The sequence below is a fragment of the Dama dama genome, chromosome 23 (genome assembly GCF_033118175.1).
Source record: "Dama dama isolate Ldn47 chromosome 23, ASM3311817v1, whole genome shotgun sequence".
Classification (NCBI taxonomy): Eukaryota; Metazoa; Chordata; class Mammalia; order Artiodactyla; family Cervidae; genus Dama; species Dama dama.
The window spans coordinates 12366695-12391347 of record NC_083703.1 but is presented as its reverse complement, the minus strand read 5'-3'; the positions used below and the strand labels follow the sequence as shown (position 1 = coordinate 12391347).

Genomic DNA, 24653 nt, shown 5'->3' with positions numbered 1-24653 from the left:
GATACCTTCTAATAGTACAGATCAGAAAAGCGATGCCTAGTTGAGAAGCACCGGTTATTTTGCCTATTGTGTCAACAAGGTCTCTATTACCAATTTTATTCCTCACAGATCCAAAAAGAGTGAGATAGGTTGACTTCATTAGAACCAGATGTTTTCTTCTGTGTGTTGGATAATTGTCATGATAGTATAGTTTTGTAAGAACACCATGTTCTGTTGCCATTATTTAAAAGATGATCATAATAGATTTTCAAATAGATCAACTTGGGACTCTGCAGATTCTAATAAAAGAACCAACACACTTCACATGAGCAAAAACACCACCATGTCCCCTCAATGTGACATCTAGCACATTGTACAAGCTGTCTGAGAACACCTTTAAACCTAGGTCACCTCTGTCTAATCAAAGGGGGCTTCCCAGGGGGCTCAGCAGAAAGGAATCCGCCTGCCAATGCCAGAGGTACGGGTTCCAGCCCTGGATCGGGAAGAGCTCCTGGAGAAGGAAATGGCAACCCACTCCAGTATTCTTGCCTGGGGAGTCCCATGGACAGAAGAGCCTGGTGAGGTACAGTCCATCGGGTCACAGAGAGGCGGACACGACTCAGTGACTGAACAGCAACAACATCCACCAAAGAAGTTCTGTAGGTTGGTTTTAGACGTTAGAGGAGATACAGAGATGACATAGAGTCTTGGTCTTCAGCATGCTCGGAATAGAATAGAGTTGTCCCTGGTTAATTTCTATAGTTTTTGAAACAGAGTTTTCAAAGCAAACATTCTTGTTTATTTCTTCATTTGTTCACCAAAGAGATAACTTTCAAGTGTCTTTTGTGTCCTGAGCCTTGTTCTGATGTCACAGGGTGCAAACATGTAAAAGTCACTGCCCCTGCCCTCCAGGCTCGAGCTTGCAGTGCTCCCCTCCCCGTGGAGTCACTGCACGTGAGTCTTCCCTCCAGCATCAGATCATGACGACACACGTGAAATGTTGTCCAACAGCACCAGAGTCCATAGCTTCCTCTGTCCTTCCCTCCCTCCCCTTATTCATCAGCTTAGGGTCTGATGCCGAATGCCTTCCAAGCTGAAAAAGCATGATTTCTACCAGCCTTTGCCATATAATGGGGAGGATTGATGTAATGATATCCCTCAGTAGAACACAGCACTGTTTGGACCATCCTGCTCTAGGTGGTCCAGATACTCTTGAACAGTGGAAGGTGATAGTCTCAAGAGATTATCCTTTTCACATTTATTAGTATGTACACATAGATATTTAAAACATTAAAAATGCTCAGCCTCCGAGTACCCTGCAGCATGCTCACCACTACAAGTCCAGTCCCCATCCTCACCACCCAGTTGACCCCCTTTACCCAGTTACCCTCCCCCACCTCCCTGTCAAGAGATTATCCTTGCTAAACCTGGAATCACTACATCTTTCATACTTCTCTTGCATTTGGAAAGAGGGCCAGGAAGACTTTGTTTCCTATGTTTTACCACGCTCTGAAGTTCAGCACCTGTAGACCAGGCTTCCTTGTGGTAGGGCATTTTCATCCTGGGACTGAAGAGCCAGAGAATTTGTGTTATGTCCCAGCAAGACACCTGTAGGCTCTGTTCACTGCTCCAGGGAATGGAAGTCGAGAAATACTGTGCTGTTCAAGTGTGCTATTGTCAGTTTATAGTACTGATTCTATTAACGGTGTAGTATCATTTTCTGTCAGTCTCCTAGAGGTTGGTTAGCATTATGGTCCTTGTATCAGCAGTTCTTTCTTTTTCTGTTCTGCCTTTGATGACCATGAAGGAGAGGAGTGGTTCTCAGGCATTAATGGCCCATGAGTACAGTATAATCACTGTTCCCTCTAGTGTGGTCTCCAGGCGTGGTTCCAAAGGAATACTTTTAAACAAAACACCAGTCTTGAGGTTTTAATAGTCTGTGTTTTTCTTTTGTTGATTTAAAATGTGTCTTCCTTTTTTCTTTAACAGTGGATACGAGTTCTGAAGAAGACTCTTTAAGCAGGTAGGATTTGGCGGATTTTCAAAACTTGCATGTGTCACTAGGAGAACAGACAGAGAAGAGAAGCTGCTGCTCGCTGCGCGTCCTGCTCTGGGTCAGAGACTGCATCATGTGCGCGACGTCTGTGACCTCACGGGTCATCAGAGCAGCGTCGTGAATCACTGTGTCCTGCTTTACTTAATCAGGCAACTGTGGTTCGGGAGGTTGATGAATTGACCCATGATTCCATGGTTAAAATGAGTTGACCTGTGATTTGACAGCTGGCATGCCTGGCTCCAACATCCACTCTCGTGTCCCTCAGCAGAAATTGAGAAGTACCCGGGTAGCATATAAGTGAAACATATAAATTAGTTCTTTGACTTGTGTCCATTTTCAGTTTTAGACATTGCGGGGGACTCCTGTATCCCCTTTACAGTAAAGGGAGGAATGGGGCCTTCTCCATAAGTGATTCCCCTGCTGAAGGACGAAGACTGCCATTTTTGATGGACACAGATTAGTCTCTGAACCAGGGACAGACAATGGAGAAGGAACAGCATATCCTGCTTTAAGTCGTCAGCTTTATTCCACTTTGGGCAAACAAAAGTTATGTCAGTCCATGAATTAGATTTTCAGTTCAGCTACTAGGACTTGGTGAAAACATATTATTTTCAGGCTTTGCAAATATATTGGCTGTCAGTCTTTGTTAATGGAAACTAAGAATGAGTCTTCCCTAGATATGTCATAGGTTGGGAGAGATGGAAGCAGAAATAGGTAACTAACATCTTTTTTGGAGACTTCTCTGGGGGTGCAGTGGTTAAGATGGTTAATAAGTCTTCTCCTTCCAATGCCGGTGGTGTGTGTTCGATCTCCAGTCAGAGGGACTGAGTTCCCACATTCCTTGAGATCAAAGAGCCAAAACATAAGACAGAAGCAACATGGCAACAAATTCAATAAGGACTTTAAAAATGGTCCGCATCAAAATATCTAAAAAAAAAATGTTTGGAAACAGAGGCCAAATTTTAATTATGTCAAGAAACTTCGTTTACTGCATAGATAGCCAAACTTTCACTTGCTGCTGTTTTTCTTCATTGAAAGAAATGAACTCACTCATTTTTGTTGTATGTTTATGCTCTAAAGGTTTTCCAACACACCTGGTGCTGACTCATGGCCTCCGTCAGATGATGAAGTCTTAGATTTTGAAACCAAGGTACAGTGCACTCTTGTGAAATTAGTTTCCATACTATGAATTTAGTTTCCATACTATGAATTTAGCTTCATGTAGTATTTACTCTTATATTCAGCAATGGTGTCCCTCTCACTGTTTTATATTTATAATGGAATGTTCTTCAGAGCAAACTATTTTATAGAAATATGACTAGTTGTTGTTTTTTTTCATTTTTCACTTTGGTGAATAATGAAGGTGGGGTGAAGAAAACAATGGGCTGGAAAATAGAGTGACAGGAAAATTGTATTGGAAAAGTTTTTCCACAATGAAGGAACTATGAATTTTGGTCAAGGATAAAGACTCTTACTGTGAATTTTAAACCATAAGGACATGACTTTTGCAATACTCACAGTGCAATACTCAGACAGTTAAGAATCTGCCTACAATGGTGGAGACCTGGGTTCGATCCCTGGGTTGGGAAGATCCCCTGGAGAACAGCTACCCACTCCAGTATTCTGGCTTGGAGAATTCCATGGGCCATAGAGTCCATGGAGTTGCAAAGATTCGGACACGACTGATCGACTTTCCCTTCATAGAAGCAGAGACTTTTAATAACCGTGAGATAAAACTTGCAACTCGGGATTTTTTTTCTATTGTATTTTTAAAAAGACCTACCCCATGTCCTGTGTCACAGTCTAAACCTTCAGATTTCAGACCTTTTGTGTTATTGTGATTTAAGTGTTCATCTTAGAGCCCCGTGTCAGTGTAAGCTAGTGGAGTTCAGGAAACAGTTGTGCATCTCCTGGAGCACGTAGCATAGGTCTCGAGTGTAAGAACCGTGTTAATAGTTATTGAATGTGAATAAATGAAGAGACAAACGGTATCCTGTGTAATGTTACAGGTAATATAGTTCAGTTGTGTTATGTTGAGGAAGGGGGTCCTGCATAACAAGGAAATAAGTAAGAAATACGTGAAAAGTGAAAGCTTACAGTATTTTTTTCAGTGTCCACTCGTTGTGAGATGAGAAATTTAGGTGAAAATTTTTGACCTTTTTTGCCCCATCTTGTGTTCCATTAAATGTTTCTTTTCAAGCCATACTTTCTCCTCAGAATTTTGATTACCAGTTCTTTTTCCCAGTGAATAGTTAGGAATATTTCTTAATCAATTTTTCTCTCTCTCAAGGAATACTTTACAACATTCAGGTAGTGATAGATGACCATGTGTGGCTAATCAAATGACACTTTTTACAGTGGCAAAATTCAACTCTAATACGGTAGTATTTATAAACAAAAGTTTTGGAGTAATACAGATCGCTATATTAGGGATATATTGTGAACAAAAGCCTCTGTCTTTAGTATATGTTTTATAGACAATGTATCTTGATATTTTCATAAAATTTGCAGAACAGTATAGATGCGTAATTTATATATTAATAAAAGCATATAAAACAGAGGCTTTGTTCAAGTATATCCTTAAAAATACTGATGTATTACTGATCTATTGTATATACATTTTATTTGTGCGTGTTTTTCCACAAGCCTTATTATGCTTATTTTATTCCCTTAAGTTTGTACTTGACTAGGAATGTCTCTCTCTGCTTTCTTTTCCTCCCCCACCTTTTTTGCTTTTTTTTACTGTTATCCTAATTTTTCCTTGCAGAATACTTTCCTTCAGTGTCTATTCCTTAAGTCCATCTCTCTCTGCCTCTGTTGTGAACATGTTTGATCATGGCTTTCTGTTTAGTGTGTTTGTGGCTTTCATTCATGATCATTTCCCTACAGGTTTACTCTTGCTCTTTCTCCCTTTTTCTTTGAAGGAACTGAATTGAAACAATCATTTGCCTTTAGCTGTTTAACAAACAGAATAGAAGTAGCTTATCCTGTTTGTACTTTTAACCTATCTAAATGAGGTTCTACTAAAATCTAGACTTTCATATTTCCCTTCCCAAGTGATAATTCATGCATGTAGAAGTCATGTAAGCAAATTTCACAATATAGTGATTAATTTAAATGTCTTAGTTTTTCAGTAGTGCTCTAAACTCCCAGGGATAAATTTTTTTTTTCTAGAACATTTTAGTAGAGAAAATAATCTGGTGGGTGTCATAGTATTTGCAGAGCAGTCAATTGGCGTAAGGAGAGGAACATCTGTGGTTTCTGATGTCATCTGTCATAATGCTTACCCCATGAGAAGGTTCAGTTCAGTCGCTCAGTCATATCGGACTTTTTGCGACCCCATGAATCGCAGCACGCTAGGCCTCCCTGTCCATCACCAACTCCTGGAGCTTACACAAATTCATGTCCATCAAGTCAGTGATGCCATCCAGCCATCTCATCTTCTGTCGCTCCCTTCTCCTCCTGCCCCCAATCCTTCCCAGCATCAGGGTCTTTTCCAATGAGTCAAGTCTTCAAGACCTTAGGTGGCCAAAGTACTGGAGTTTCAGCTTCAGCATCAGTCCTTCCAATGAACACCCAGGACTGATCTCCTTTAGGATGGACTGGTTGGATCTCCTTGCAGTCCAAGGGACTCTCAAAAGTCTTCTCCAACATGACAGTTCAAAAGCATCAATTTTTCGGTGCTCAGCTTTCTTCACAGTCCACCTCTCACATCCATACATGACCACTGGAGAGACCATAGCCTTGACTTAGATGGACCTTTGTTGGAAAAGTAATGTCTCTGCTTTTATATATGCTATCTAGGTTGGTCATAACTTTCCTTCCAAGGAGTAAACGTCTTTTCATTTCATGGCTGCAATCAGCATCTGCAGTGATTTTGGAGCCCCCCAAAAATAAAGTCTGACACTTTCCACTGTTTCCCCGTCTATTTCCCATGAAGTGATGGGACCAGATGCCATGATCTTAGTTTTCTGAATGTTGAGCTTTAAGCCAATTTTTGCACTCTCCTCTTTCACTTTCATCAAGAGGCTTTTTAGTTCCTCCTCACTTTCTGTAAGAAGGGTGGTGTCATCTGCATATCTGAGGTTATTGATATTTCTTCCAGCAATCTTGAGTCCAGCTTGTGCCTCTTCCAGCCCAGCGTTTCTCATGATATACTCTGCATTTAAGTTAAATAAGCAGGGTGACAGTGTACAGTCTTGATGTACTCCTATTTGGAACCAGTCTGTTGTTCCATGTCCAGTTCTAACTGTTGCTTCCTGACCTGTGTATAGGTTTCTCAAGAGGTAGGTCAGGTGGTCTGGTATTCCCGTCTCTTTCAGAATTTTCCACAGTTTATTGTGATCCACACAGTCAAAGGCTTTGGCATAGTCAATAAAGCAGAAATAGATGTTTTTCTGGAACTCTCTTGCTTTTTCTACGATCCAGCCGATGTTGGCAATTTGATCTCTGGTTCCTCTGCCTTTTCTAAAACCAGCTTGAACATCTGGAAGTTCACAGTTCTCGTATTGCTGAAGCCTTGCTTGGAGAATTTTGAGCATTACTTTATTAGTGTGTGAGATGAGTGCAATTGTGTGGTTGTTTGAGCATTCTTTGGGATTGGAATGAAAACTGACCTTTTCCAGTCCTGTGGCCACTGCTGAGTTTTCCAAATTTGCTGGCATATTGAGTGCGGCCCTTTCACAGCATCATCTTTCAGGATTTGAAATAGGTCAAGTGCAATTCCATCACCTCCACTAGCTTTGTTCATAGTGATGCTTTCTTAAGCCCACCTGACTTCACATTCCAGGATGTCTGGTTCTAGGCGGGAAATCACACCATCGTGATTATCTGGGTCGTGAAGATCTTTTCTGTACATTCCTTCTGTGTATTCTTGCCACCTCTTCTGAATATCTTCTTCTTCTGTTAGGTCCATACCATTTCTGTCCTTTATCGAACCCATCTTTGCATGAAATGTTCCCTTGGCATCTGTAATTTTGTCAAAGAGATCTCTAGTCTTTCCCATTCTGTTGTTTTCCTCTATTTCTTTGCATTGATTGCTGAGGAAGGCTTTCTTATCTCTTCTGGCTATTCTTTGGAACTCTGCATTCAAATAGGACTATCTTTCCTTTTCTCCTTTGCTTTTCGCTTCTCTTCTTTTCACAGCTATTTGTAAGGCCTCCTCAGACAGCCATTTTTCTTTTTTGCATTTCTTTCCTTTGGGGATATTCTTGATCCCTGCCTCATGTACAACAGTCTGCTATCCATGGTTCATCAGGCACTCTGTCTATCAGATCTAGTCCCTTAAATCTATTTCTCACTTCCACTGTATAGTCATAAGGGATTTGATTTAGGTGATACCTGAGTGGTCTAGTGGTTTTCCCTACTTTCTCCCTAATTTAAGTCTGAATTTGGCTATAAGGGGTTCATGATCTGAGCCACAGTTAGCTGCCTGTCTTGTTTTTGCTGACTGTGTAGAGATTCTCCATCTTTGGCTGCAAAGAATATAATCAGTCTGATTTCGGTGTTGACCATCCTGGTGATGTCCATGTGTGGAGTCTTCTCTTGTGTTGTTGGAAGAGGGTGTTTGCTATAACCAGTGTGTTCTCTTGGCAAAACTCTATTAGCCTTTGCTCTGCTTCATTCCGTACCTCAAGGCCAAATTTGCCTGTTACTCCAGGTGTTTCTTGACTTCCTACTTTTGGATTCCAATCCCCTATAATGAAAAGGACGTCTCTTTTGGGAGTTAGTTCTAAAAGGTCTTGTAGGTCTTCATAGAACCATTCAACTTCAGCTTTTCAGCGTTACTGGTTGGGGCATAGGCTTGGATTACCATGATATTAAATGGTTTGCCTTGGAAACGAACAGAGATCATTCTGTCATTTTTGAGATTGCATCCAAGTCCTGCATTTGGGACTCTTTTGTTGACCATGATGGCCACTCCATTTCTTCTAAGGGATTCCTGCCCACAGTAGTAGATATAATGGTCATCTGAGTTACATTCACCCATTCCAGTCCATTTTAGTTTGCTGATTCCTAGAATGTCAACATTCACTCTTGCCATCTCCTGTTTGAGCACTTCCAATTTGCCTTGATTCATGGACCTAACATTCCAGGTTCCCATGCAGTATTGTTCTTTGCAGCATCGGACCTCGGTTCTATCACCAGTCACATCCACAACTGGGTCTTGTTTTGCTTTGGCTCCATCCCTTCATGCTTTCTGGAGTTATTTCTCCACTGATCTCCGGTAACAGATTGGGCACCTATCGACCTGGGGAGTTCCTCTTTCAGTATCCTATCATTTTGCCTTTTCATACTGTTCATGTACTGTTCTCAAGGCAAGAATACTGAAGTGGCTTGCCATTCCCATCTCCAGTGGACCACATACTGTCAGACCTCTCCACCATGACCCATCCGTCTTGGGTGGCCCCACTCGGCATGGCTCAGTTTCATTGAGTTAGACAATGGTCCTGTGATCAGATTGGCTAGTTTTCTGTGATTATGGTTTCAGTGTGCCTGCAGGTTAGTCAGTGGCCAAACTGGGATCTGAATCCACATCTGAATGACTCCAGAGCCTGTGCTCTTTGTGTTAGATCATATAGTAATGAGGAGTGGGGGATTATAATTCTTTTATTCAAGTTGATACTTGTTATGCTTCAAGCTCTTATTTTCTTCTCCAGCATGTCCCGAAACCAAACTTAGCAAAGCTACTGAAGGCTTTTCAGCAATCCAAGAGAAACGGTAAGTTATTTGAAGACTGTCCTCCTGGTGTTATTCACTGATTTGCAATTACACAGGTTCTCATGTACTCTCCCCTGTTTTTACTGTATTAGAAGCAGAATGTGGCACTGTGAGACGGGAGAGTACCACCTTCTCTGAGAACAATAATTCTGATAGTGAAATTGAAGATGTGCTTGAAACCTTTCCCAAACCATCACCTGGAGTCCAGGGCTTCCCTCATCCTGCCTTTCCAAGGCCTGATCCTCTTCCAAAACCATTCAAGACTCTAGCAGGCCTTGGTCTTGCACAGGTAAGTTGTGTTGTTTTTCACTCTCGTTTTCCCCTGTACTTTGCCACACACCATTTCCTTGATCCTTATGATGACAAAAAGGATTCCGCCGTGGAAATGGAAGGCTTCAAAGTCACGATACAAAATGATGTGAAAATAAGAGCAATACATCTGCTTGATTCAGATTTATAAATGTTGGCATAGTAAGTATGCCATTTAGAAAGAAAAGAATTACAAAGCAATTAGGAAAAACAGCTAGATGAATATGAAGATGGGGAGGGCCATGAAGGGGAAGAATTCATTTAAGAAGGATAAAATGAATATGAGATGGAATGAAGGTCAAGATGAAACAGATTATTTTACAAACACAGCAGAAATGGTGAGGGTAAGTCAGATGAGGTACTCTATATTATAAATATTAGATGAATTATTTCAAATTCAGCTTAGGAGAGAGTGAGGTCGTGAAAACTCAATAGTTGGACTCTTCTGAATGACATATAGCTGAGTTTTATGAAGAACTGGAAGAAAATTTGATCCTTAGGTTTTTTGGTTGTTGTTTTTGAGGTTGGTGGTTGTTTTTGTTTTTTTTTCTTTAATTGAAGTGTAGTCATTTACAATACTGTGTTAGTTTCAGGTGTATAGCAATGTGACTTGGTTACACTTGTATGTGTATATATACAAAGATTCTCACTTTGAAATGAATGAAGCAGTGTCTTCTATTCAATCTAGCAAAACTTTCATTCGTAGGCAGTTCTAGCTGAGCTGTGTTTTAGGCCTTAGCAGATGTATTATGAATGAAGAGTTTGTGGCCCTTCCGTTTCTTGTTGTTACTAACTTACTGTTTGATACATACTTAATGTACTTAACTAATTTATCTTACTGTTTGGTATAGTCTTGGTGGAGGTTTTGGATCTTTTTGAAAAATAAAGAGGAAATAAGCATTTTATCTTCTCTTTTACTAAACTTATAATTTATAATTATATCAATGAGATTCTTAAACTCTCTTCATGACATAAGAAAATTTTAAACTGCAACAGTCTTAACGAAAAAAATGTAGACTTCCCCCTTCCCCCTCCACCTCCGGAGAGATTCTGATTTATCTTTTCCTAATATCTGCAAGTAATGGGCAATTACACATATTAAATGAATGAAATCACAGTTCATGATTTTTTTCTTATGTAGACTACATGTTATAAAATCATAAGGAAAGAAGAATTACCAACAGTTTGTAAAATTGTCTCAGAAAGATAATTTTGTTACTTTTAAAAATATCTCTAGTAATATGTATATTCCATTTTAAGAATTTTATTAAACAATAAAATTTTAAGATGTTTTTTCTAAGAAGTTATTTTTAAGCTAAGTTTTATTTTTAAGAAGTTTATTTTTTAGAAACTTTATTAGCTTCAGTATTTATAGGCGTTAAATTAGCATGTCAGTTCTTTGTTACACATGTTAAACAAAAATGCGAATTCTTCCCTATCTAAAACTCAGTCATTCTGGTTACTTGATTTTTTCAGCTCATTTGTTCTTTCCTGATGTGAATACTGAATCCTGCTTGATAATCATAGATGTATTTGAAAGCTTTGAAATCTCCAACCTGGATAATCATAGCTTTACCACTTTTTTATATCTAGACTGTTCCTTCGATCTTTATCTGCCATCGCAGAAGGCCTAGATGGAAAATTACAGCTGTTAGTGTGCTGTTTCCAGGGAAAAAAGAAGAAACCGATGAAATTTTCAAAAGGGGTTTTTAGAAAATGTATTTATTCTTTAATTGAAGGATAATCACTTTCCAGAATTTTGTTGTTTTCTGTCAAACATCACCAAGAATCAGCCATGAGTACACCCATGTCCCCTCCCTCCCAAACCCCCTCCCGTCTCCCTCCCCATCCCACCCTTCTACATTGTCGCAGAGTCCCTCTCTGAGCTCTCCTGGTCATACAGCAAATTCCCACTGACTCTCTATTTTACACAAGAAATTGTAAGTTTCCATGTTACTCTGTCCATCCATCTCACCCTCTCCCTCCTCCCCTCCTCCATGTCTGTAAGTCTGTTCTCTATGTCTGTTTCTCCCTTGCTGCCCTGCAAATAAATTGATCAGTACCTTTGTAGATTCAGAATCTTTGTAGATTGCATATATGTGCGAATAGTATATGATATTTATATTTCTCTTTCTGACTTGCTTCACTCCAGAGAATAGGCTCTAGGTTTGTCAGCCTTGTTAGAGCTGACTCAGATGTGTTCCTCTTTATGGCTAAGTAATATTCCATTGCATGTGTTGTTCTGGTTCTGTGAAAAATGCCATTGGTAATTTGACAGTGATCACACTGAATCTGTAGATTGCATTTGTTAGTATAGTCATTTTCACACTATTCATTCTTCCTACCCAGGAATATGGAATATCTCTCCACCTGTTTGTGTCGTCTTTCTTTTCTTTCCTCAGCGTCTTAGAATTTTCCGTATACAGGTCTTCTGTCTCCTTAGGTAGGTTTCTTGCTAGATATTTTATTCTTTTTGTTGCAGTGGTGAATGGGATTGGCTCCTTAATTTCACTTTCTGATTTTTCATTGTTAGTGTATAGGAATTCAAGTGAGTTCTGTGTATTGACCTTGTATCATACAACTTTGCTAAATTCACTGTTTAGCTCTAGTAATTTTTTTTACTAGAAAATAGTTTCTTTTGGGTTTTCTATGTGTAGTATCATGTCATTTGCAAAAGTGAGAGTTTTACTTCTTTTCAGATCTGGATTCCTTTTATTTCTTTCTCTTCTGATTGCCATAGCTAGGACTTCCAAACCCATGCTGAATAATCGTAGTGAGAATGGACAATGTTGTCTTGTTCCTGATCTTAGAGGGAATGCTTTTCATTTTTCCTCATCAAGAATAATGTTTTCTGTGGGTTTATCCTATATGGCCTTTACTATGTTGACATAGGTTCCTCCTGTGTCCATATTTTGAAGCGTTTTTGTCATAAACAGGTGCTGAACTGTGTCAAAGGCTTTTTCTGCCTCTATTGAGATGATCACATGGTTCTTATTTTTTAGTTTGTTAAGATGGTGCATCACATTGAAACTGGTTTGTGCATATTGAAGAATCCTTGCATCCCTGGCATAAACCCGAATTGATCATGGTGTATGAGCTATTGAATGTGTTGCTGAATTGTGTTTGCTAGTATTTTGTTGAGGATTTTTGCATCTGTGTTTGTCAGTGATATTGGCCTGTAATTTTCTCTTTTGTGTTGTCTCTGCCTGGTTTTGGTATCAAGGTGATTGTGGCCTCATAGAATGAGTTTGGAAGTGTTCCTTCCTCTGCAATTTTTTGGAAGAGTTTCAGAAAAGTGGGCATTAGCTCTTCTCTAAATGTTTGACAAAATTCCCCTGTGAAGCCATCTGGCCCTGGGCTTTTGTTTTTGGGAGATTTTGGATAACACTTTCTATTTCAGTGTTTGTAATTGGCTTGTTTGTCAGTTTTATTTCTCCCTGATTCAGTTTTAGGAGGTTGAACTTTTCTAAGAATCTGTCCATTTCCTCTCAGTTGTCCCTTTCATGAGCGTATTGTGGCTCATAACGTTCTCTTATGATCCTTTTCATTTCTGTGTTGTCTGTTGTAACCTCTCCTTTTCCATTTCTAGTCTTGTCAATTTGATTTTTCTCCCTTCTGTTCTTGATGAGTCTGGCTAGTGGTTTGTCCATTTTGCTTATCTTCTCAAAGAACCAGTATTTAGTCTGAGTAATCTTTGCTATTGTTGCCTTCATTTTCTTTTTCATTTATTTCTGCTCTGATCTGTATGATTTCTTTCCTTCTGCTGACTTTAGGGGGTTGGGTTCTTTTTCCAGCTGCTTTAAATGTAGAGTGATGCCTGTTCAGTGCTTTTCTTGTCCTTGAGGTAGAATTGTGCTGCTATCAACTTCTCTCTTGGAAGTGCTTTTACTGAATCCCGTAGGTTTTGGGTGGTCGTGTTTTTGTTGTCATCTGTTTCTAGGAAACTTTTGATTTCCCTGCTTATTTCTTCAATAACCTTTTCATTATTCAGTAATGAATTGTTTAATCTCCATGAATTTGTGTTTTTTGCCATTTTTCCCCTGTAGTTGATATCTAGTCTCATAGTGTTGTGGTCAGAGAAGATACGTGATGCACATTTTCAATTTTTTAAAATTGACTGAGGCTTGGTCTGTGGCCCAAGATGTGGTCTATCCTGGAGAGTGTTCCATGTGCAGTTGAGAACAAAGTGTATTCTTCTGCATTTGGATGGATAGTCCTGAAGATATCAACTAGGTCCATTGGGTCTAATGTTTCATTGAAGTTTTGTGTTTCCTTATTGATTCTCTGTCTTGATCTGTCCATTGGTGTAAGTGGGGTGTTAAAGTCCCCCACTATGACTGTGTTGCTTTTGAATTCCCCTCTTATGCGTGTTACTGCTTGCCTTGTGTATTGTGGTTTTTCTATGCTGGGGGCATAAATATTTCCAATTGTTATGTCTTCTTCTTGGATTGACCCTTTGATCATTATGTAGTGTCCTTCTTCGTCTCTTATGATATTCTTCATTTTAAAGTCTGTTTTGTGTGAAATAAGGATTGCCACACTGGCTTTCTTTTGGTTACTATTCAAATGGAATATCTTTTTCCATTCATTTATTTTCAGTCTGTATTTGTCTCTAGGTCTGAAGCGGGTCTCTTATGGGCAGTATATATATTGGCTCTTGTTTTTGTATTCATTCAGTTATTCTGTATCTTTTGGTTGGTGCATTGAATCCATTTACATTTAAAATAATAATCGATATATATGTTCCTGTTGACATTTTCTTAATTGTTTCGGGTTTGTTTTTGTAGATCTTTCCTTTCTCTTGTGTTTACTGGCTGTAAGTCCCTTTAGTATTTGTTGTAAGGCTGGTTTGGTGGTGCTAAGTCCTCTTAACTTTTGTTTCATCTGTAAACCTTTTGATTTCTCCATCAATTTTGAATGAGATCTTTTCAAGTAGGGTTTTCTGTTTCTTTTTACGTCATAGTAGTACTTTAAAATGCCTCATAATTCCATCCTCACATAAGCATTTCTCTTCTACAAATTAAAACTTGTCTTTAAAGATCAATTTTAAAACAGAGTCTTCTTGTAGCATCTTGAAAGGGTGTTTTACAATTAAACCTTTTCATTAAACTTAAAAATGCTTATTATGGTAATATGACAGAAACGAGTATTTGCATATATTTTTAAAAGTATATTTTTATATCCTTGAAACATGTTGAAATATATAATTGACCATTTTAATCGCGTAGTTTTCTTCCCCTGGTATTGTTTTATTTTCAAAAGTTCAGAATTCTGCCTAGGTTTGCATTAATTATACCAAGTTAGTATCTTTTACAAATAATTAAAGTGTATGTTTTTCCTGAATAAGTTTATCTCTTTCTAATTCAAATGTTTTTATCCAAATCCTTTCTTCTGAGTCCCTTGCATGCCTCAAAATAATTTATTATACCCCAAACTGAAGGCATTATCCCTGACGCTTCCCTCATCCCTGACTCTTTATAAGCTATCCGTTCATCTGTCCTCCCCATCCTAGTAGACAGCATCACTGAATTTCAGCCACAGTAGGAAAGATCCTGGACTCCAAACTTCCTTGAAATTACCAGCTCCAGTCACTCAGGAAGTTCAGTATTTTCTGCCTGCTTATCAGTTTTCATATCTTATCACCATAACTCACTGTCTCACCTATAATCTTGAAATATTCTTTTCTCGTTTGGATACCCTGATGTTCTTTTTTATGTTGCTGCCAGAGTAATCTTTCTAAAATATACTTGTTAATCTTTTCATTCGTCCTGGCTGTGCAGTTTGTTTTAGAATGACTGTTACCATTTCTGTTTGGCTGTTTTTAAAGCCAAATTAGCTTTCTAATTGCAGTTTCATGGACACTTTGGGTGATGCACCGTGTCTAGTGTGTTTACTGTCCACTCTGGAGATTTGCTTATAGGTTTTTGGTTTTTTCTTTTTCTCTTTAATGCCCTCCTGTACAATACTGTCATATTTGCTACTTCCTTCAATCTAAGTCTGAATTTATCTATAAGGAGTTCATGGTCTGTGCCACAGTCAGCTCCCGGTCTTGTTTTTGCTGACTGTATAGAACTTCTCCATCTTTGGCTGCAAAGAATATAGTCAACCTGATTTTGGAATTGACCATCTGGTGATGTCCATGTGTAGAGTCTTCTCTTGTGTTGTTGGAAGAGGGTGTTTGCTATGACCAGTGTGATCTCTTGGCAGAACTCTATTAGCCTTTGCCCTGCTTCATTCTCTACTCCAAGGCCAAATATCCAAACAGGGAAAGGAGTACATCAAGGCTATGTATTGTCACCCTGCTTATTTCACTTATGTGCAGAGTACATCATGAGAAACGCTGGGCTGGATGAAGCACAAGCTGGAATCAAGATTGCTGGGAGAAATATCAATAACCTCAGATATGCAAATGACACCACACTTATGGCAGAAATTGAAGAACTAAAGAGCCTCTTGATGAAAGTGAAAGAGGAGAGTGAAAAGGTTGGCTTAAGACTCAACATTCAGAAAACTAAGATAATGGCATCCGGTCCCATCACTTCATGGGAAATAGAAGGGGAAACAGTGGAAACAATGAGAGACTGTATTTTCTTGGGCTCCAAAATCACTGCAGATGGAGGCTGCAGCCATGGAATTAAAAGACACTTGCTCTTTGGAAGAAAAGTTATGACCAATCTAGGCAGCATATTAAAAAGCAGAGACATTACTTTGCCAACAAAAGTCCATCTAGTCAAAGCTAAGATTTTTCCGGTAGTCAAGTATGGATGTGAAAGTTGGACTATAAAGACAGCTGAGTGCCAAAGAATTGATGCTTTTGAACTGTGTTGTCGGAGAAGACTCTTGCGAGTCCCTTGGACTGCAAGGAGATCTAACCAGTCCATCCTAAAGGAAATCAGTCCTGAATATTCATTGGAAGGACTGATGCTGAAGCTGAAATTTTGGCCACCTGATGCGAAGAACTGACTCATTAGAAAAGACCCTGATGCTGGGAAAGATTGAAAGCAGGAGGAGAAGGGGACAACAGAGGATGAGATGGTCGGATGGCATCACTGACTCAATGGACATGAGTTTGAGTAAACTTTGGGAGTTGGCAATGAGCAGGGAGGCCTGGCGTACTGCCGTCCACGGGGTCACAAAGAGTCGGACATGACTGAGCGACTGAACCGAATTGAACTTGTTACTTCCTAGTGCAGGGCAGTCTTTTCCCTTTCATTTGAATAAAAGCATGGCACCAAATAAAATAAAATATTTTTGTGATGATGTAATGCCTTTACTTGTTTAGTAGATCCCCGTCACTTGAAGGAAGAAGATGACACTTGCTTTTTTCTGTGTGAACCTGGTCCTCCAGTTTTGTCTCGATACAGTTCCCAGTAACTGTGATCTCGTTTCCCACATGACTTGTTGACGTTGGTGCACACCTCATCTGTGGGTTCTGGCCGCCCACCTAGAACCCCCCTCCCGTCCCGGCTCCGCACGCTCTGTCTCAGACACAGCCCCTGTCCCAGCGTTCCGTGCGCTTCTCGGGTCCTCCCGCCTCCTCGCCCCTTGGAGCCTGTCCTGCCCTCTGTCCCCCTCAGCTGCAGAGCTGCCGACGGATCCTCTTCTGCTCTTGTTTGTTTTCATGTGTCTCTGCCTCACCCAGACACAGAGCAGAGTCACTTTTCTTTACAGTTCTAACTCCTCCCGGGACATCCTAAAGGATGTCCTAGACACAGTGATTGCTTGTCGTCTTACTGATGGACTGAATGACCAAATGAATGAATATGTGTTCTGAAGTTGGGTTTTGGTTTTATTTTGTCTTGTTTTTATAGGAAGGAGCCCCAAAACCAGAACTTGTTGAAAAAGAAAGTGATACTTATATTATTGAAAGGGCTCCCCAAGAACAAGCAAATCATGACCATTTGACTTCTGTTGATAGAGCACACAGAAATAATAAATGTGGTAAGTTAGTGAATGTCTGTGAATTTTTTCTATACTTAAAAGCAAATATAAAAACATGTAAAGGGTATGGATCCAAATACGATATCCATTTTGTTTTAAGTACATTTCTTTTGCTCTCTTTCTTCAGAAGTGTCCTACCTACTACGAACTTTTTCTTCCTGAAAATGCTTCAACCCTCTGAAATTCTTTTCCACTAGTTTATTTTATTGAAATATTTGTGGATAGAGATAGACTTACATATGTCTTTAAAATTCATAGTAGTGAATGTTCTCATTAATGTATCTGTGACTGCATTTTACAGACATGATGTCAGCCGTAGGATTGGGAGAAGAGGAAGATGTGGAATCACCTTGGGATTCTGAGGTACTGTCTTCTGTTACTCTTTTGAAATGTAAGCCCTGAGTAGTAAGAACATGAAAGCGGGAGATGCTGTGGCTTTCTCACCTTTGCGTTTCCCCATCAAAACTTTGTTCTTACTTTTAACCTATATTCTGTGCTAAATTACCACATAGTACACTTTTGTTCATTTGCAAGATTCACCTAATGAAGTCAGTGTAGTACAGAAACCAAGGCTTAGAGATCATAAGGAATCTGTTTGAGTTCTGAAGTTACATTTATCTGAATATTGAAATATTGTTTCAGGTCAGTCCATGGCCACATGTTTCTTTGTTTTTTTTTGTGTGTGCGTGTGTGTGTGTGTGTGTGTGTGTGTGTATATCACCTCTTTTGTAGATTCTTTTCCCATATGCGCCATTGCAGAATATTGAGTGGCATTCCCTGTGCTAGACAGCAGGTCCTCATCAGTTATCTGTTTTATACACAATAGTGTGTAGTGTGTATGTATCAGTCCCAATCTCCCAGCCAAATGTATGTTTATTTGGTACATATGTTTCTTTACACATATGCATGTGTAAAACTGCTAGAGAGGGTCAGAGAGAAACAGGTTGAATTGTGGTTTTTTTATCACTTGGAGCTTGAAAGATAGTGCTTGAAACTTGAAAGTGTTGCTGTGTTTGGATTGTCAGGTTAATCTGGAAAGAAACATTTCAATAGAAGCAAAAGCATGGGGAATAGTAATAAATATGTGGACTTATAATAACAACAGTTTGCTTTAGCAATGTTTTAATAAGTAGAAACCATTTTGGATTATTTAAGTAGCAGGGGAACTTCCCTGGTGGCTCCGACGGTAAAGTGTCTGCCTACAACGTATTAGAGAAAGGTTCGATCCCTGGGTCGGGAAGATCCCCTGGAGAAGGAAATGGCAATCCACTCCAGTCCTCTTGCCTGGAAAAATCCCATGGATAGAGGAGCTAGGCGGGCTACAGTCCATGGGGTTACAAAGAGGCGGACATGACTGAGCGACTAAACTTAAGTAGCAGGGCAGAGTACCTTTATGGCAGCCGTACCTGAGGTAACATAAAGTAACGATGCCCTGTTTGAAGGTGGCAGCTATGGAAGGAGATAGGAAGGGCCTGATGTCTTCATTGCTGGCAGCCACTGCCTGGTGGTCCAGCAGTGTATGACGTCAGCATCCAGGTTCTGCCAATTGGCCGCTGTGAGATCTTGGCAAAAGCTGTCTTAACTGGGTTAAATGTAGGCAGTTTTTAAAAGTAGGGTATTTTCTTAAGAAGACATTAGGAAACCTTCATGGAACTCAGTATTCATTTTAACAGAGTATCTCTGAGAGTGTTCCACAGAAGTTTCTGGATCATTTACCTGGAGATCAGAGAGGAAAAAATACATTAAATGGACAAGCAGAAGGTAAGAACTGAATTTTATAGAAAGGTTATTTGACAGAACATTGATTTATAATGGGAATATTCTGACAGGCCAAAAAAAAAAAAAAAACACCTGTCAGATGCGTACGGAGGAAAAAGATGAGAAGAGGAGGGAAATTGTGTACCTTATCAGGTGTCAGGCACAGATGAAATTGAGAATCCAGTTTAAGGAGCTAAATTATTAGTTCCTGGACTTCTTGGAGGTCCCAAATGTTAAGACTGTCCAGTGCAAGGGTGGAGGCTCGATCCCTGGTCAGGGAACTAAGACTCCACATGGCACATGGACAAAAGAAAAAATGATTGGTTCTGTTTCAAGATACTCAACAACCAAAGGAAGGTTGAGAAATAAGAGGAAAGAGGGAATGGAGGATGACAGAGGCAGAGGGCACAGGGAGGAAATGAAGGAAAAAGAAGCAAGGGCCTATGGGGGAGGGGGCCATAAGTGAGATAGGTCTTTAGGAAAAGGGAGTATTTGCCGTGGACGGTGAATGTGAAGTGAGCTTCCAGCACCTAAACTTATCAGAGAAGAGCAGCAAAAATTTCCCCCCTTTCTGTTTTCCTCATTGTTATGGAGGATTCAGGATTGAGGTCCCTAGGCATGCAGAGCTGTGCGTTATCCTTTGTGGAGGAAGATGGGCATAGGTGCTCAGCTGTAAATGTTTGCAAATTGATGTCATGCAAAATGTCGCTGCTTTATAGGATGGTGTCCCATAGGCCAGAAGAAGAGACCTGGAAAGAAGGAGAGAGCGGGGGACATGATAGGGAGATCAAGGCACCTACAGCCTGATCGAGAGTCCACTGCAAAGTTGCCAACTTGTGATGCAGTTTCAGTCTGGGGGGATGTGTTAGAGTGAGGAAGTTGAGGCTAAGGTTTCAGGAGAACAAATTAAGTTGAAGTCATGTAGAAGCAGACTCTGTATAGACGAGAGTTTCTCAAATTTTAATTAGGCGCCTGGGGACCCTGTGTGAAGTGGACATGCTGAACACAAGGTCTGAGATTCTGCGTTTCTAACAAGCGAGGGTGTAGCCTTGCATTTAGAGAAATCTGGAAGAAGAGAACTGGCTAGTGCAGGACATCACAGGATCAAGGAAAAGCATTATTTTGTTTTTCTTTCTGAGCATGTCTATAGCCAGAGGGAAGCAAAGAGTCGAAGTACAATTATAGGTGTGAGATACCATTGCTAAGCAAAGAAGGAAAAAGAAGTGGTGGGATGATCCATAGAAAGAATGTAAAGGGGGAAAAATTAAGACCACGGATGCAGAGATTACCCTTTATAGAGGAAAGACTCTAGTGAAAGGACAAAGGGAGGAAAGGAAGGCTTTAGGGAGGTGAGTTTGGAGTTGATGAGGACACTTGAGAGAACGCCTTCTAGATGACTTCAGTGTATTTACCCTGAAAAGAGATAAGATCATTATTGCTCCAGAGAATCCTGGAGGTGGGAGGGGGTGCTAGAAGTAGGGTCAACCCCAGCTACTCCAAGTAACTATAGACATCAAAGATGTATGTTGTACTGGTATTTGTTATTCAAATTCGATTAATTTGAATATGGAGGGATTGACTTGTTTTTTATAAGATAACTGCTTTTTTGACAGTTGTTTCACAGAAATCCTTTTAAGCCTTAGCATGATGTACGCAACCAAACTAAGTTTTGAAACAAAACAGATTGATAGGGTTCATTCCCTAAATGCTAGAATTGCTATTCTCAAGAAATACTACACTGATTTTAAAACATGCAAGATTTTTAACATCTAATAATTGTGTGGCAATTAAATTTATTATTTTCTTTTTGATCATTGTATTTCAATGTTGAAAATCTTTCGGGCATTATTTCATAGGTGTGTCTTTCATGCCTTCTTGCGTGAGTGGATCAAGAAACTTTAAGATGGCTGAACTAGGGGAGCCCAGACATGCAGGCATAGCAGTAGCCCACGTGGGTATGGAAAAAAATGAATACTTTTATGAAACGTTTTTCTACAAGTGTATATTGGAGCTAATCAGGTCATTGCTTTCTCTGATGAGAAGTGAATTACATTTTCGGCTGAACTGTCATCCCAACTGTGCACTTCTTAAATGACTGGACAGATTGAAGAACATGTTAAATGCTTGTAGTATAACGGTGTAACTGTTACTGTTGTATTGCCTTCAAGATACACTGTTGCATTTTACCATCAGCTTTCACATTTATCTTCTTGGGGTCATGATTTGCTCCTCTGATTAAGATTAATTTTCTCCTCATCAGTCAGCATGTTCACATTGGTCTCTGTGCTCTTTAATATTTTCTAAAGTCATTGAAAACATGATGTTACTTTTGAAATCTTACTGCATGTTTTGGTAAACCTGTATTCCTATGTTCTTCTTCACTATCTATAATGGATTCATATGTCTGTCTTGCCAGTGTCCTAACATCTCCCTACAAACAAGACACTGAAACCGAATGTATTCAGTGTCAAGGCTGAGCACGAGGATTCTGCTCGGTACTAACTCTGCATGAATGTACGGCTGGCTTTCATATTTCCATGTGATTAACTCTATGTCCCTTTTGCCTTTTAGAGTCTCCTGAGAAATATCCTAATGTGAAGGTAAAAATGTTTATGCTTTTATCTTGATTTATGAACTGTGGATTGTATCATATGCACATTATTTATTAATCAACTTGTTTCCAAACCCATTCAGCCCGCAGTCGGAGTGAAAGATTCTGTTCCTAATAAAACAGTAGGAACGAAGGATCCACAAACATCTAATTCAGGTAAATTTTGCGATACACACTTAACTCTGGCTCCTGCATTGCAGGCAGACACTTTACCATTGAGCCATCAGGGAAGTCCCTTCTGGAAAGAGGGACACTGAAATATTTCAAATGCTAGCTCTTCGTACTCTTAACTTCTTTTTGTAAATTTAATTGAAGAATTGGACATACATAAGGCAAACATAATTGTTGGTTTCTATGTTTTCAAAAAAAAGAGATATTTACAAGCATATGAACAAGAAATGTTTAAAATGTAAGCTTGAACTCAAGATGTTTCTGTATATGTTTCGATACCCCTTAAGTTCTCAGTTTGGAATCTCTATACTCTCCAGAATTCTCAGAGATTAATTATTAGACCCTAAGAGTTTTCCAGTGTCCAAAAATTCTTATTTGAACTCTGATCTTTACCTAGAGTAAAGCTTCACTTGCTAATATGTCAGTTGTATTTCAACTTATAATTATTTCAGCTTAGTTTTGTTCCACAGATGAATGTAGGCCAATCAGATGTTTTGATTAGCAGACTGTGTGTGTGTATGTTTGTGGTGTCTTTGATTATGAGAAGTAGGGGAAATAATCATACCTTAAATTCAATAGACATAATCTTTCAAAACAGTGATTCTGAAAGTTTTTGGCTATAGGATCCTTTTATACGTCTAAAAATTATTGAGAATTCCAAGGAACTTTGTTTAAGTCTATTGTTGTTCACTGTATTGGAAAATAAAAATGGAAAAACTTAAAATACAAGCACACACCATCATAGTTGCTAATTCCATTAGTCCTTAGTGTTATGATATCACACATCGTGTCTCTGAAGAACGCCACTGTGCCCTCAGAACAGCATGAGAATGGAAGTAACGTTTAGTGTTGTTGTGAAAAGAGTTCTGACTTCTTGGACCCCCTGACCCGATGGGTCTCTGGACTTCAGCAATTCTGAGCAGACACTTGAGAACCACAGTTTTAAACCATTGAAGTGATTCGATGTAAAATGATAAAGGGGCCCTTGTGTTGACATAGGGTTTTACGTTTCACTTTTACATTTCTTGCTTGTTTCTTTGACTTCTCTTAAGAAATGTAGGTCTAACAGTTTTAGCTTTTTGTGGTGTATTCATTCCTGTCTCATGGACCTCTGTGCTCCTTGGGTCCAGTGTCGTCCTAGACTTACCTATTTTCACATGGAAACAATTAGTCACACACAAGTCTATCATTTCTTATGTAAGTTTATGATGTTTTTGTTTAGTCGCTAAGTCGTGTTCAACCACTGCGACCTCATGGACTGTAGCCCTCCAGGATCCTCTGTCCAAGAGATTTTCCAGGCAAGAGGCAAGAATACTGGAGTGGGTTGCCATTTCCTTCTCCAGGGTATAATGTTTCTCCAAGGCTTTAAAAATGAGTTCTGAAGATATATGTACATTGAGGAAAGACCATCTCGTTGAAATTAAAGTAGTTGTTGATGGTGGTGGTGTTCAGTTACTAAGTCGTGCCTGATTCTTTGTGACCCCATGGACTGCAGCCAGGCCTCTCTGTTCCTCACCATCTCCCAGAGCTCGCCCAAGTTCATGTCCATTGAATCAGCGATGCTGTCCAACCATCTCATCCTCTGCCACCCCCTTCTCTTCTTGCCCTCCCCTTCTCATCCTGCCCTCAGTCTTTCCCAGCATCAGGTGCTTTTCCAGTGGGCCAGCTGTTCGCATCAGGTGCGCAAAGTATTGAAGCTTCAGCTTCAGCATCAGTCCTTCCAGTGAATATTCAGGGTTGATCTCCCTTAGGATTGACTGGTTTGATCTCTTTGCTGTCCAGGGGACTCTCAAGAGTCTCTCCAGCACCACAATTTGAAAGCATCAATTCTTCGGCACTCAGTCTTCTTTATGGTCCAACTCTCACATGTGACTACTGAAAACAACAGACCTTTGACTGTATGGACCTTTGTCAGCAAAGTGATGTCTTTGCTTTATAATATGTTGTCTAGGCTTCTACCATTAATTAAAGTAGTACCATTCATTAAAAGTGTTTTTAAAACCATGGTCTCTAGAAGACACAAAATCATCATGCAAAATTAAACATAAAATAAATTAGAGATAAATTTTGTTAATAAAATATTTGTATGTTGAAGGAAAATAATAAAGTTCTTCTGAAATACAGAGTATGTAATAAAGATTGAGTGAATCAAAGTGATACTAGAAAAGTAAAAAGTAGAAGAAATGAGACACACTAGTTACCATCTCTTCATGAATGACAGTGACAGGTAAGAGAGAGTAACCTCTGAAGGAGTAGTGAGTTTCAGGGGAAGGAGGAAGTGGGATTGATTCTCTGAAGAAAGACTTTGTACGAGGTAGTCAGAGTTGTTTCTTCCTCAGATCCTGGTAAATGGAGACTTTGTTTTCACATTTTTCAGACTGGGATTCGACTAGTTTGAGCCTCAGTAGTGAGACTTGTCAAAGAGCCGGGCATTTGAAAGCTGATGATCGGCGTCCGTTGGTGTCCCAATCACTGACCAAAAATCAGTCAGCACCCACAGAACTCGGACAAAAGACCGCAACAGATAAAGAAAAGATGAAAAATGCAGCGATGTTTCTGGTAGGGAATTCCATGCCCCATCACCCGGGCCAGTCTCCACTGCCAGAAAACAGAGAAAGCAAACAAGGTAATGCAGAAGCCCAGGGCACTCAGCCGTGCGCCACCTGGGCACGGCCTTACCATCATTCTGACGGATCCAGATTTGAGTTTGTGGCAAAACCTACCTTGTGCTGACTCCTTTTATGCAACCTACAGCCAAACACTACCTCTTAGCAAGGTGTCTGCGTTCTCCCTCTGACCATAGGAGTATAATAAATAACAAAGAGAGTTTGGAGAAGCAAGTTCGTTTAGGCTAGTATTTAGCATACATCTGAGAGTGGATAGCAGGATTATATTTAGAACTCTGGGACTCTTTGTGAGACCTAGGTAGAAAATTAATTATTGAAAAAAATAAAGACTATTCATACTAAGGTGATTTTTAACAGCTTGCCCTCTGCAGTCTAGAAGCCAAGAGGATAGACATGTCAAGAAATAATTTACAGTTTAGATGTATGTCTATCACTAGAGAGGTCTATAAAGATATACTAGAAAAAAGTACTAAGGTAGCTT

General features: G+C 39.7%; 1 protein-coding gene across 1 annotated transcript in view; it reads left to right on the top strand.

Annotated features, from left to right (window-relative positions):
• Nucleotides 1-24250, top strand: part of LOC133045271 (ankyrin repeat domain-containing protein 26-like) — a 35503-nt gene extending 11253 nt beyond the window's left edge. Inside the window, exons 7-18 of the mRNA XM_061127557.1 lie at nt 1969-2002; nt 3116-3185; nt 8695-8755; nt 8848-9044; nt 16876-17005; nt 17307-17368; nt 18679-18766; nt 20620-20718; nt 21335-21363; nt 21458-21530; nt 23923-24104; nt 24245-24250. Of these exons, the coding sequence (XP_060983540.1) occupies nt 1969-2002; nt 3116-3185; nt 8695-8755; nt 8848-9044; nt 16876-17005; nt 17307-17368; nt 18679-18766; nt 20620-20718; nt 21335-21363; nt 21458-21530; nt 23923-24104; nt 24245-24250 (1031 nt within the window). The remainder of the gene's footprint in view (nt 1-1968; nt 2003-3115; nt 3186-8694; nt 8756-8847; nt 9045-16875; nt 17006-17306; nt 17369-18678; nt 18767-20619; nt 20719-21334; nt 21364-21457; nt 21531-23922; nt 24105-24244) is intronic.
• Nucleotides 24251-24653: the final 403 nt, after the last annotated feature.